Raw genomic sequence first — 14584 nt, forward strand, 5'->3', positions numbered from 1 at the left:
AGAGAGGGAAGGAGGAAGAGAGGGAGAGAAGGAGGGAGGGAGGGAAAAATGGAGAGAGGGAGGGAGGGAGGAAGGGAAGGAGGGACCGAGGGAGGGGAGGACAAACAAAGGGAGAGAGGGAGGGAGGGAAGGAGGGAGAGGAGGGGGGAGGGAGGGAAGGAAGGAGGGAGGGAGGGAAGGAAGCTGATCCTTCTTTTTCTCCTACAGTCTCTCTACCCTGCTCAGTTCCTTGTTTTGGCCAGAACCGAGCAATGGGAAACCTTGCAGTCTGTGCACACTATCTGCTCTCTGGACCCTACCTTTGCTGTTTACCCTCTTACCTCTTCTCTCTGACACCCAGCACCCAGTCTCTGCCAGCATTTAGCGAGTGCCTGGGTCAGGTGGTTTTTCTCTCTCCTCATTGATACCAACGCTCCCTCACAGCACCACTGTGAGGTTGTGGTCTGGCCAGCAACCCTGGCCACTCACCACTCCCCCATGCTGCTGCTACCCTCCTAAAGAATCCATCCAGTGTAGGTCATGTGGAACTACCCTCTGGGTTCTAGAATGCCATCTCTGCTGCCCCAAGCTCCCTTCTCCCACAGACCTTAGCAAGATCCATCTACAGCAGCCAGGAAGCCTGCCCCTCAGGGTTACCCCACTGCACCTGCAGAATACTCCGTCCCAATTTCATTTCCATTCCTAGGCACTTGACTGTTGGGGTCATCCTTCTGGTTCATCGGTGTCTTCACAGAACAGCTTCCTCCAGATGCTGCCCCGAGGACACCCTCAAGGGAGTTGCTCTATCTCTCGTTCACCCATCAGCAGTCCCTCTGTGCTCTGTCCAGCCACAACTGGTACTAAAGATGTTCCTTCATCTGCCCAACACTTTGTGTTCCTTTGTATTCTCTGTCTCTCTGTGTCTCTGTCTTTCTGTCTTTTCCTGTGTCTCTCTGTGTCTCTGTCTATCTCTGTTTCTTTCAGTCTCTCTTTGTCTTTCTGTCTCTCTCTCTCAGTCTCTGTCTCTCTGTCTCCCTGACACACTCTCTCTCTCTCTCTCTCTCTCTCTCTCTCTCTCTCTCTCTCACACACACACACACACACACACACACACACACACACACACACACTTCTACAACTTTTAAATATAGCTGCCTTAGGGTTTTACTGCTGTGAAGAGACACCGTGACAATGGCAACTCCTATAAAGGAAAACATTTAATTGAGCCTGGCTTACAGTTTCAAAGGCTTAGTCCATTATCATCATGGCAGGAAGCATGGCAATCTGCAAGCAGACATGGTGCTGGAGAAGGAGCTGAGAGCTCCACATCCAATCAGCAGGCAGCAGGAAGAGACTAAGGTACACTTCTTCACCAAGACCACGCCTTCTAATAGTGCCACTCCCTGTGGGCCTATGGGGGACATTTTTATTTAAACTGCCCCAATATCCAAACAAATATCACAACATTAGAAGGTAAAAAAATCCCTAACCCAAAGCTTAAGTCCAGTACCCCTTCTTGCCAACATTCAGTGTCTCCCCTCCCTCAGTATCCGGCCCCTAGCACGTGTATGATTCTAATTCTCAGACAATAGGGTAATACCACACAGAAGTTAAGATTCTGGGCCCTGATTCCAGACAGTTACTGTGCTGTGGATCTTGGGAAAACTATTTGATTTCTTTGTGCTTCCTAGGGGGAGTAATTGACAGTAAAGTCTTCTAGATCGTGTGCAGTCTGATTCTAGCCATGTGGCAGACACTCAACAACTCTTGGCTGTCATAACTTACAATGACCTTTTCGACAAACTCAAATGACTTATTTTCAATATTCTCTCAGCTTCCATATGACAAATTGTGACAGTGATCCTTACCTCAGGTGGATTCCTCAACATATTTATCTGGAACTCATCTCTCTCTCTCTCTCCCTCTCCCTTTTTCTGAGAGAGAGAGAGAGAGAGAGAGAGAGAGAGAGAGAGAGAGAGAGAGTGTGTGTGTGTGTGTGTGTGTGTGTGCATGTGTGTGTGTTATTTCTGGCCGCTGTCTACCAGTGTTTAAAAGTTCTTTATGTTTCTTTCACCTTTAAGACAGGAATGTATGCTAGTTTTTTAACCTATGGAAACATTATTTTAATTGGAAGGACTCATGATTGGAAAGCACCATAATATTGTTTTTATGTCCTCCTTTATATTTTCTTATAGCTCATTTCATTATTTAGATTTTTAAACTCACCTTATAGTTAAGGATGGCCTTGAACTCCTGATCCTTCTGCTTCAACACCTGGAAGGCGGGGATTATGGATGTGAACTTCTTATACCTGTCTTGCTTTTTGCAATTAACTGTGAATTGTGTTTTGTCCATCTTCATTGTCTAAAACTATGTTTCTCCACTCCCCAAATTATCACTTTAATAGCCATATTACAGTCAACTCACAAGGGTGGGACATCTGGACCATTGGAGAGTTACTTTTTCCTAATGCACATTTCCTCTGCATTCCTCATGACCCCCATGGGGGCTTTCCTCCTCTACACTCTCCTCAGCCGGTGCTCCTTGCTTTCATCATCCCTTGTGCTTTCCCTCCCTGCTCTCCTCATGCTTCCACAGGCGTTCTCTCCTCTGCACTCCCCATGTCCCTTGGGTGCTGCCCCAGCACTGGCACTCCGCATCCATTGGTGCTCCTTCTGCCACCTCCAGAAGCCCTCTCTGGTTCCCTGCTATCACTGTCACCTTACCCAGCATCCTCAGCTTTACTCGAGATGCCAGACTCCTCTCATGAATGTCCACGTATCCGGAGCCCTGCCCTCTCCTGAAAAGGGTCCATTCTCAACCACTGACACTGGCTCCCTTGGGTTCCTCAGAGGTCACAGCCTCCTCAAGACTCAGAATCATGAGAGTAGAAATAAACAGGGGAATATGTAACCACATCTGCCTCTCAGTTCTTTGGAAACTTTTTAGTGGAACGATTTGTAAGTTTGGGCCTAAAAAAGTAAATAGAGTATAGTAGGGACTGAGCATCCAACCAAAGACCATTTTCATATCTGAATGTTTCTGCTTCTAGGACCTAATGTAGATAGGAAAGGACTGGAGAGAAAGAACTGACTCAAATTAGTTTAGCATTAAGCAATATACCAAGAGCCACCCAATCAATTACCTTCTCTTTCACTTGTAGATTCTTGTCCCAGAGGTATAAAAACAGGCCTTCAGGGGTTGGGGATTTAGCTCAGTGGTAGAGCACTTGCCTAGCAAGCGTAAGGCCCTGGGTTCGGTCCCCAGGTCCAGGAAAAGAAAAAACAAACAGGCCTTCAGCCTCCGAATGGCAGACAGACTGTCCTGTTGACCTGTAGGCCAGGTCACCTACTCAGAGAAAGCATCTCTTCTTTCATCAACCTCAGTAGCTGAATAGGCCACAGAGATGGCTTATCTCTCCATCCACCGGACTGTGTTTAGAATCACCTAGGGGATACACCCTTGAGTATTTTCAGGGAAGTTAACTGAGGAAGGAAGACTCATCCTAAATTTAGGTGCCAATATCCTATGAGGCAAGATCTGAGCTTGAATAAGTAGGAAAAGGGAAAGAAAGCAGAAGCTTCCTGCCATTACCATGTCTGCCTCACCATGGTGGACTGTATCCCCTCAAACCATGAGCCAAAATATACCCTTCCTCCTTTAAGTCGCATCTGTCAGATATTTTGTCACAACACAAAAGTTACTAACACGGCCATTTTCAAAAATTCCCTTGGGAGGATTGATTTCCAAATGCTTGAATAATTATCTCTTTAGGGTAAACAGTATCTTTAATTACAGGAGCTTTACTATAAAGTATGGCATTAAGGGAAACAAACAATGTCCCCAAAGATTCCATATCTATTTGCAACCAGGAGGAATGTGTCCTGTTTAAGAAAAGTCAGCATCGGGGTTGGAGAGATGGCTCAGCGGCTAAGAGCACTGTCTGCTCTTCCAGAGGTCCTGAGTTCAATTTCCAGCAACCACATGGTGGCTCATAACCATCTGAAATGGGATCCGATGCCCTCTTCTGTGTGTCTGAAGACAGCCACAGTGTACTCATATAAATAAAATAAATTTTTAAAAAAGAAAGAAAGAAAAGTCAGCATTTTACTAGTTAACCTTGTAGTGCCAATTTTAAGATGTGACCTTGGATAATTACATTTGTGACTTCATGTTGAGATTGTATTTGGTAAACACTTAGGAGATTAGGGATCATTAAATTTCACGTTAAACACTGGGAGTGATTTATGAATGTAGTCTTTAGTGGGTAAGGAAATTCAATTTATTAAACCATGAAAAGACCTGATAAAATCAATGTTTCAGCATTGTTATGTTTATACATGAAGTAACAAGTCTACTAGGATTTTAAAAGCCCATTGGTGTACCAGTCCTGCCAGATGCTGGTCCTGGTAACTACCATTAACTAGAGAGGTCAAGGTGATACAAGGTGGCTTGGTCTTACAGGGCAGCTAAAACCACTGGGCTTTGAGGAAGTCTTTCCCTGCTCCTGTGTTTCACCCCTGATCTTAGAACCACTTCCCCCAGAAACTCCTCGATATCACTAGGGTCTGGAATATCCCCCATGGGTTTTTGTGTTAAAGTCTTGTTTCTCAGTGTGGCACTTTGGGGAGATGGTGGAACTAGTTAGGGGTCTTCCAGTTACTGGGATGTGACCTCAACCCTAGGCCCCTTCTCTTTCTCTTCTGCACCTTGAGTATGTTCTGATTTGCCATGTGTTCCTATCATGATGACAGTTGATCAGGAACTAGTCTGAACCAAAATACACATTCCCCTTTCATGAATCATGCCAGTACTTGATGTAGTGATGGAGGGTTGCTAAGACTTTTCTGAGTAAGGAAGACAGCATAGCCCTCTCTCCTAGTTCACCTCTCCAAGCTGATATCCTAAGTGGGCCAATCTGTCATCCACTTGTCAAAAGCCTGCCATGTTCCAGATGTTGTCAGACTATGATAACAGACAAAACCCAACCAGGCCCTGTAAGGCCCAAAGTGAGTCTTAACTACCAGGAGACCCCCCCCCCCAAAGTGAGACGCGAGAACAGAGTTCAATGCAAACGCAAGAGGTTTATTTTTCCAGCGCGTCGTGGTCGACCTTCAATCAGCCCCTCATGGCAAATGACTAGAAGGCGACCCTGAATGGCTATACCAAGCAGTTTTTATACTTTTTAGGGGTACAAGTTACATCAGCAAGGTTAGAGTTTAAACTTATTGGCTAAGCATATTGACCTTTGAATCTATTGGCTAGCAAGCATATGGCATGCATTCGAACTCTATCTGGGACCAGAGGGTCAGGTGACTATAAGTCAGTACAGTCTGCGGTTTTTCAAGAATGTTCCTGCTCCTCCCGAGAACTGTGGGTAGAGAATGGAACTTGGCCCAGCCTTGATCAGAGTCAGGAAGCTGATATCTGGCCTAATCTTGACCTGAGGCAGTGGGTGTAAGGCTGTCGAAAGCCCCTAGGGTCCTTCACATGAACCCCATAACCTACCTACTTTCTACCAGGCCAAGCCTCTTGATAGCCCTTACGCTTCAGCAAGAACTAGGGTCCTTCAGCCCTGGTCTTACCGGCTGCAGCTCTGTGGTAGAAAGAGGCGGGTGAGGAATGAAGGCTAAGGAGTGTCACGAAGCGAGATTATATCTTCAAAAGGCAAAGCTCAAGTGACTGTTGTTCTAGGAGAGAGTGGAACAAGGACTAAGGGAGCCCTAAGAGTGTTCAGAAGGACCGCCTACTCCCGTGGGTCACAGAAGGCTCCCTCCAGGAAACACTGTCTGATCCTGGGGAGGAGGGAGTGGGAAGGACAATGCCTGCACAGGGCATAAGGGAGATTGACCACTCTCTGAGTGTTAACAAAGCTGTGTTCCTCTGCCACACCCATGCTTTTTGTTTCCAAGCCTCTTCCTTCCCTTCCTTTCCCTCCTCCTCATAATCAATATTATCTAGACCAGGGAGACTGGAAAACCTCTGAACCTGTTTTGCACATATTTTCCCTGAAGCGTTCTCCATAGCTAGCAGAAAATTCTTAAAAATAAAACAAAGCAACAAAAAAAAATTTTTTAAACCTTTGGCTTTAAGCTGTCAGTTGAGGAGCTGGAGGGATGGCTCAGGGTGTAAGAGCCCTGGCTGGTTTTTGCAGAGATCAAGTTTGGTCCCCAGAACCTCTGTTGGGTAGTTCACAACCACTAGTACCCTCAACTCAAGATGATCTGACATTTGTTGATAAATTAAAATAAAATAAATTTAAATAAATAGTTTTTAAAAGTCATTTGCTATGGCTTCTTGACCCTTTGGCTGAGATCAAGTGTAAAATGTATTTGCTAGCTGAGAGGGGAGGTTGGTGCACATTCCAACTCTCTGGACGCTGAGGCAGAAGGATCTTGAGTTCTGGGCCAAGCTGAACTACAGAATGAGAATATCTAAATTTTTTTTTATAAAAAGTTAATTGTCTATGTTTCTTGAAATACGGCCCCTGAGGCTAATACAGTGGGTAGGTGTTCGGAGACAGGATCACAGGCAATTTGGCATCTCCCCCAGGGGACAGCGTGGTCCCACCGGGGAAGCCTAAGACATAAGCCCCTGGAGCAGCCGGAACTAGAGAAAACTCACAGAGACCGGAACAATGGAAACACGCATCCATGGACTGAAGCCTCGAGCCAAAATAAAGCTTTTGAGCCTAAGTTGTTGGTCACGGGTGTTCTGCGACAGCAGTGAATAGCTGATTAACGCTGCCTCAAAGAATCCGAGCTTGCATGGATGAGAGCTGTAACTCATCTTTGAAGAATTCTCTCAACGGAAGCTAAGAGACCACCAACAGAAGCCCAAGTGATGCTGATCACAGGGAAGCAGGCTTCCTTCGAATCCCCGGCCTGACATAGCCTTCATTTGGATGAGTCTTTGTGACTCAGGTTCCCAACTGTTCTGTGGCTAGGGTAGAGCAGGTACCCCCTAAACGTCTCTGCAAGAGCAACATGTAAAGTAAAAAGATAGCCAGCAATGTTACTCACGGAGGAAGTCCTTGCCTAGAATGCAGGAAGCTGGTATTTCATAACCAAGAGAGTTGGTATTCACTTGTAGGCTCAACACTTGGAAGGAGGTGGGTAGGAGAGTTTGGGTGGCAAAGCTGGAGAGATGGCTCGGCAGTTAGGAGCACTGGCTGCTCTTGCAGAGGACCTGGCTTCCACTTCCAGAATCCACATGGCGGCTCACAACCATCTGTAACTATAGTTGCAGGAGGACCCTATGCCCTCTTCTGACCTCTGTGAGCACCAGACACTCATGCAGTGCCCCTACATGTATGTAGCCAAGACACTCATACACATGGAATAAATAGATCTTTAAACACATTTTTTAAAAAGCAAAGTGAGTACTCTGGCCTGCTCTTGGGACCCTTTCCTCCTACTGGGTTGCCTCGTCCAGCCTTGATATGAGGTTTGATGCCTGGTCTCATTGTATCTTGTTAGGCCATGTTTGGTGGATAGCCCTGGGAGGCCTACTGTTTTAGGAAGGGAAACAAAGGAGCAGTGGATCTGAGGGAAAGGTGCAGGGGGAGCTGGGAGGAGTGGAGGGAAGGGAACTGCAGTAGGGATGTAGGAAAGAAGAATAAATTTTTTAACGCAAGGTAATATAAAATATGTCTGTATTCTCAAGACAGAATCCTATAAGAACAAGCTCTGTGTGGTGTCGTATCTCTTCCAACCCATGCAGGGACATTCCTTCTCCCTCTCTTTGCCAGAGCATAGATGGTCTTGCATGGCCAGCTTCCAAGGCACACATCAGCAGAATGAATGACATAGCCATGAGATTAGAGGAAAAGAAGTGGTTGGGGGGTGGAGGGTGACAGCCAATAAAATTGTCACCGGGAGAATGAATATCATAAAACAGAGCTTGCCTGCCTGGTCTCCCTCCCCTGCGGCCTCCCTGTCACGACTGCACTCTTTAAATACATGCTTACACATCACCCCGAATGCTTGAATGCTCGCTTCCGGCCTTCGCCATCCTCTAACAGTAAGTAAACTCTAACCTGTAGCCCTGGGTCAGTGAAGACCCACTACCTTTGGAGAAGGATGCTGGTGGGAGGGAGATACCTGTACAGTGAAGTCGTGGCAAGGTTCCATTCTGGGAGAATTGCCTGGCGCAGGTCCTCCGTCCAGGCAAACACTTCCATCCAGTGAGTTTTTCATCTAAAGGAAAAAACACAACCACACTGTTGGAAAGAAGATATCCCGGAGCCTTGTATTTTGGGGGTGCAGTTTTGGTTATACTGAGGGATAACAGAAAACAGAACCAGCAGAGGGCGATCTGCTCCTGCCCAGTTGAGAGGAGTGAAGCCAAACCTGGGATGTGGAGCCAAGGGCAGCAGTTCGCAAAGGGAGCGAGGTGGAGAAAGAACAAGAGGTGGGAAAGCAAGAGAAGAAAGAAAATCTCAAGACCAAGAGCCGAAGTAAGAGTAGAAGAGGAAGGGGGCCTTGAGCAGGAGGGGGCTTGGGCAGGAGGGGGCTTGGGCAGAAGGAGGCTTGGGCAGGAGGGGGCTTGGGCAAGAGGGGGCTTGGGCAGGAGGGGGCTTGGGCAGAGTGGCTTGGGGCAATCCCTCAGCTGCTTTGGGCCTCTAGCCCTATCTTTTCACAATGAAGCATTTCAAATCTGAACCGTGGCTTACCAACTCCTCCATATCAGACAACAATCTTCAGGTACCAGTCAAAAGTTTTGCATTTCAGTTTCTCCCAGAGTTCCTTTCTGGAAGCAAATGTCTCCACAGTGAGAGTATATTTCAAGGCCAAAAGTAACACGAGGCCCGAGAATATAACTCAGTGTAATGACTCCCAGTGCAGAATAAAAGAAAAGAGTGCATATTACGCTAAGGTACTCGATTGAGCTAATAATGCTACACAATGAGAGACAACTGACTTAGGTGACGCTTTCCCATTTATCCATTACTTGTGATCTGTGGATATTCTTCCAGCCAACCTGATGGAGGACAGAACTGTTCTCTAATACATGTACTCATATTTGACCTCAAAAAATACGCGCTTTTAAAGATTTTATTTTTTTTAAAGTGTGTGTGTGTGTGTGTGTGTGTGTGTGTGTGTGTGTGTGTGTGTGTTGGGAGGGAGGTGTGCATGTGAGTACAGGGGCCCACAGGAGCTAGAAAAGGGCATCAGTTCCCCTGGAGATGGAACTGAAAGTTGTGAGCCTCCTGCAATGGGTGCTGGGATCAAACGCTGGCTGCCTAGAAGTGCACCCCATGCTCTTAACCAGTGAGTCATTTCTCTAGTCCCACAAAATATGGTTTTGGTGAAAAAAAAATCTCACCCTACTGGGCTAATGTCATATTTCCTGTGTCTTCTCCTCATGGTGACCTCAAGGGGTAGCAATTTCTGGGAGTGAGTTGTTCCAGTCTAGGTAGGCAACCTCCTGTAGGAGACCTGGCCTGAGAGCCGGCCCACACCCTATTGATTCAGGTAGCAAATACAAGTGTATCTATCTAAGAATAGCCTTACTGAGTGACATTTGAAATTGGTGAGCCTCTTCCCCTACTCTAGCTCTTGACTCACGGAGTTTCCTACCTCACAGACTGGAGTCAGACTGGCCTGTGTTCACATCCTGACTCCACCTTTGCCCATCTGGCTGGTTAGACACAATGCCGCAGTCCCTGATCCTCCGCTTACTCATCCACAGAAAGGGCCAGCTACCATCAGGGGAGGGTTCAAAAACATAGCAAGTGCGGCAGCTCATGGATACCAAATGGTAACAAAACACATCTTCCAAGTCCCCTGTCTCCCTTCATGAGTCTGTAGATCCTACAGACATTATACCCTATCTAATTTGTTTCTGGTTTTGCATTCAACGTTCAAGCATTAAAAACTTCAAATTCAAATTTTGCGGCACCGAGAGAGACGGCTCAGTGTTCTAGCAAACTGGTTCTTATCCCGGAGGACCCTGGGTTAGATTCCGGGTACCACGGGAGTTCTCACAACTGTCTGTAACTCCAGTTTCAGGGGAATCTGGTGCCCTCTTCTGGCTGCCGGTGATACTACATGCATGTGTACACATGCACGGGCAAACCACTCAGATGCATAAAATAATTTTAAAAAAATGCAAACACGAGGTAGCTCATTGTAACCATGTTAGCTCATGATTACAATCCCAGGACAAGGGACGCTGAGGTGGATCAGTATGAGTTCAAGGCCAGCTTAGACAAAAAGCAAGACCCTGTTCAAAAATCCTAATAAAACAGAAAATTTAGCCTTTACTTTAGTTTTCCCAGTTGATGGAATTTTCCAATCCATGTAAAATTACGAAAGGAAAAGTATAACAGTTGGCATAAATAAGAGCCTTCGCTTTTGAATTAAAAATTAAAAATTGCTCATAAAATAATAAATTTTATCAGCTGTTCTTGCCGAACAATTTCCAACTTTGCTATTTCAGTTTTACTCCTTAGTTTATCTTTTAATTAAAATGTATTTATAAGTGTTGCGTTTGCACTGTGTTTATACAGATGTGTACACACGTGGAGATCCAAGGTTGATACCTGGGGGTCTTTCCAGGGTCTCTCACTGAGACGGAAGCTCATCCACCGAGCTAAGCTGGCTGACCTTGGAGTCTCCAGGCCATAGGCTCCACCTCACCTGCCTTCCCAAGACTGGGGTCACAGGCATGCACCGTAGAGCCAGGATCCTTACGTGAAATTTAGAGATCCTAACGCAGAGTCTCATGCTTGATTGTTTGGGTCTATTATATTATTTCATTCTTTGAGACAGGGTCTCACTCTTTAGCCCAGGCTGGCCCTGAACTTACAGCAATCCTGCTTGAGCCTCCTGTGTGCTGGAATTGCAGGTATGAGCCAAATCTGGCTTGATTCTTCTAGTCTGTTCTGCCTTTCCAGTCGCTCTCTTTCCCTCTCATGAAGTCTCTGCTCGTAACCCCTATCCTAATAGCTCTTGTGAGTTTAACTTTCACTAAGCAGAGCACACATTTAATAATGTGTTCATGCTTGTTGGGGGACAGGTGACAGAGTAGATTCTGAACCCAGCAATTCATGCGTTAATCCCTGGCATAGGACCAGTAATACAGGTGCGATGTGAATGCTGGCTTCCTTCCTACCCATCATTCCTGTCCACACACATCCACAAGCACCACTAAAACCATACCTCTCAGAACAAAAGCACTCCATACGGCTTTGGTATGTAGGCTTCAGGTTCTGCTATTTAAGACAGGGCAGACCGGGTGGCAGTGGCGCGTGCCTTTATTCTCAGCATTTGTGACAGGGGCAGACGTATCTCTGTGAGTCTGAGGCAATCCTGGTCTATAGAGCTAGTTCCAGGACATCCGGGGCAACACAGAGAAACCCTGCCTCAAAACAAACAAACAAACAAACAAACAAACAAATTAAATTAGCCAGGCCCAGAACTCATGAGGCAAAGGCGATGGAACTCTGTGAGTTTGAGGCCAGTCTGGTCTACAGAGCTAGTTCCAAGACAGCCAAGACTACACAAAAAGCCCTATTTCCAAAAAACGTAATTAGTTAATTAATTAACTTAATTTAATTAGCTGGGCAGTGGTGGCACACACCCAGCACTTGGCAGGCAGATCTCTTGAGTTCCCGACTAGCCTGGTCTACAGAGCAAGTTCTAGAACAGCTAAGGCTACACAGAGAAACCCTGTCTCAAAAAACCAAGGAAGGAAGGCAGGCAGGTGGGGCATCGGGCAGACGGGCAGGAGGGAGGAAGGGAGGGAGGGATGGACGCAGGAAAGAAACAAATAAGCAAAGATCCTCACAAGTGTCTAGAGGACAGGCTGGGCACACTGCCCATCAGGAAAATGAAAAAATCAAAATCACAACGACACTTCTTCCTGTTAGAAAACCTGCTATCAAAAGGACAAACCCAGAAAATGCTGGCAGGGGTCTGTAGAAAATGCAATTCTTTTTTTAAAAAAAAAGATTTATTTATTATATATAAGCACACTGTACCTATCTTCAGACACACCAGAAGAGCGCATCAGATCCCATTACAGATGGTTGTGAGCCACCATGTGGTTGCTGAGATTTGAACTCAGGACCTCTGGGAAGAGCAGTCAGCGCTCCTAACCACTGACCCATCTCTCCAGCCCTGAGAATGGAGTTCTTAGACCCCAGAATAGGGATGTAAGATATTATGACCATGATAAAAACAATATGCAAACTCTTCAAAAGTACCCAGAACGGGGGCTGGAGAGATGGCTCAGTGGTTAAGAGCACTGACTGCTCTTCCTGAGGTTCCGAGTTCAAATCCCAGCAACCACATGGTGGCTCACAACCATCTGTAATGAGATCTGATGCCCTCTTCTGGTGTGTCTGAAGGCAGCTACAGTGTGCTCATATACATAAAATAAAATCTTTAAAAAAAAAAAAAGTACCCAGAACTACCACAGGAGCCAACATCCTGACCCTTTGGTGTAAATCCGAAAGGAAACGAAAGCACGCCATCAGCGTCCCACCTTCCACCACAGCACCACTCACAACAGCCAGATGCAGGAGTAATCATGGTGTCCATCAGTAGATGAGGGTCTGAAGAAAGTGTGTGAAAGCAAGTCCATATGCACACATGTACACATGCACACGCACAGGCATGCACATGCACGCACACACACGAGCACACACCCGAAAACTATTCAGACATTAAAAGGACATGACAGGGATGGGTCTCACACACAAAGGCAAATGCCACATGACCTCATTCATATGTGAAACCTGAAAAGGCTGGTCTCACGGAAGCTGAGTAGTGCTTACAAGAGGCCAGGAGGATTAAGAGGGTGGGCTTAGGAGCTGGTCAATGGATAGACGCTATAGTTTGGAGGGAGGCTAAGTTTAAGCTGGGCAGGGTGGATGTAATTATCAGTATCCACTGTAAATCCAAAAATAGCTAGAAGAGCAGATTTTGGAAGTTCTCGCTATGAGGAGATGGTGAAGTGTGTTGGAGGACTAATCATCCTTGATTGCTTCAATACACAAGGACTCCACGAGCACAATAGCGCATTACCCTGCACAGATGTAGACAGTCATTATGTAAAAACTAAAAGGCAAAAATAGTAGACAGAAAAAAAATCTGACGTAAAAAGAAGCGAAGAGCTGCGCTTGCAAATCAGGCCACCTGGACGTCAGAGAATGCCGTCATCAAAGCAAAGGAATAGTGAAACACTTTCCCAGTCACCCCTCGGATTGTCAACAAGGTTGACATTTAAAATCCCACACTCAGGCCCGATGTAGCCCTGGGTGCAGTCGATGCCCAGCATGAGGCCCGGAACTGCTAAAAATCCACCATTGCCCAGCTTGGTGACCCACACGTGTAACCCCAGCACTCACGAGGCAGAGGAAGGAGAACCGCCATGAGTCCAGGGCCAGTCTGATCTACAGGCAGCCTAGGTCTCTAGGAAAATACAGTGAGATCCTGGCTTTAAAAAAATTGGGGTATCATGCCTGTAATCCCGGCATCTTGGGAGGGTGAGGCAGGAGGATTATGGTGAACTCAGGGTTAGTGTTATCTGCACAGTGAGTTCTAGGCTATCCTAGACTACAGAAACTGAAAGGGCAGAGCTCTAGGCAACGCATGGGAAAATGAAAGGCAAGCGCGCCAGGACAAACTAAGAAACAATGGGGGCTTTGGGTCCAAAGTTGGGGAATTTGGTTGAGCTGGGCACATGACCATGGCCAAACTCAGTTCCTCCACCCCTTTGCTTAGAGAAACAGTATACATGACTTTCAGGCGTGGTTCTAGGAGGAAAAGAGCACTCTCTCCCTTCGCCCTTTCTCTGCCTAAAGACCACACAGGCGTGATACTGAGTGTGGCAAAGTTACACTTCGGAACGCCTTGGTCCCCATCGTGCTACTGTGGGCCTGAAATCCTTGTGGTATTAACCTCCGCTGTTTCAACACTGGTCACCTAAGAGGAGCCAGCATTCGGACCCATCATCCTCATGTAGGCATCCAACAAAATGCTTTCCTTCCGCGCATGGGAAAAATCGCCGAGACCAAGGTGCAGGAAGGACTTAGCTTTCACCTCTGAAGAATGGTGATTGTGGGGTGAGGCACGAACTAGACAAGGGTAACAGAAATCTGGGGTCCTGACTGGAACCTAATTGGGCATAGCTGTCGTGTCATTGGTGGAGGACATTTGACCACATTGTGAATCCTGGGATTGTGATGTTTACTAGGAAAAAAAACCACGTGTGTTCAGATGTGTGGCTCAGACTTAGCACACACGTTTAATCCAGGAGTTTCTGCTTATCATAAACAGAATTAAATGAAGCCAACCAGAGGTCAAGAGGTGAACCTAGGATTATTAAGAAAAAAACCATAGAGAGTAAGGGGGAGTCAGGAGGATGGGTAGAAAGACACACCGGAAGAAGGGAGGGACATTGAGTCTGAAGGAGGGCTTCTGAGATGGCATGAGAGAGGAGCGTTGCTGGTGGGACGTCAGCTGAGGAGGAAGGTCAGCTGCCCTCTCTGAGGTAACGGCTTTCACCTCAATGTCGGGCTCCATCACTGTTAAATCGAATGATTGAGATTTTGTTTTAAAAAAAACCAAACACATCATCAGTCTCAATAAGAAAG

The 14584-nt window shown here is 46.5% G+C and overlaps 1 protein-coding gene across 1 annotated transcript in view; it reads right to left on the minus strand.

The window, feature by feature from the left end:
* Window positions 1–274: 274 nt before the first annotated feature.
* The window catches only part of Galnt8 (polypeptide N-acetylgalactosaminyltransferase 8), a 28883-nt gene continuing 14573 nt past the window's right edge, over window positions 275–14584 (minus strand). Inside the window, 2 exon segments of the mRNA XM_063287010.1 lie at window positions 275–8177; window positions 8673–8800. Coding sequence (XP_063143080.1) covers window positions 8031–8177; window positions 8673–8800 — 275 coding nt within the window. The 3' untranslated portion in view covers window positions 275–8030.

The sequence above is a fragment of the Rattus norvegicus genome, chromosome 4, assembly GCF_036323735.1.
Source record: "Rattus norvegicus strain BN/NHsdMcwi chromosome 4, GRCr8, whole genome shotgun sequence".
Lineage (NCBI taxonomy): Eukaryota > Metazoa > Chordata > Mammalia > Rodentia > Muridae > Rattus > Rattus norvegicus.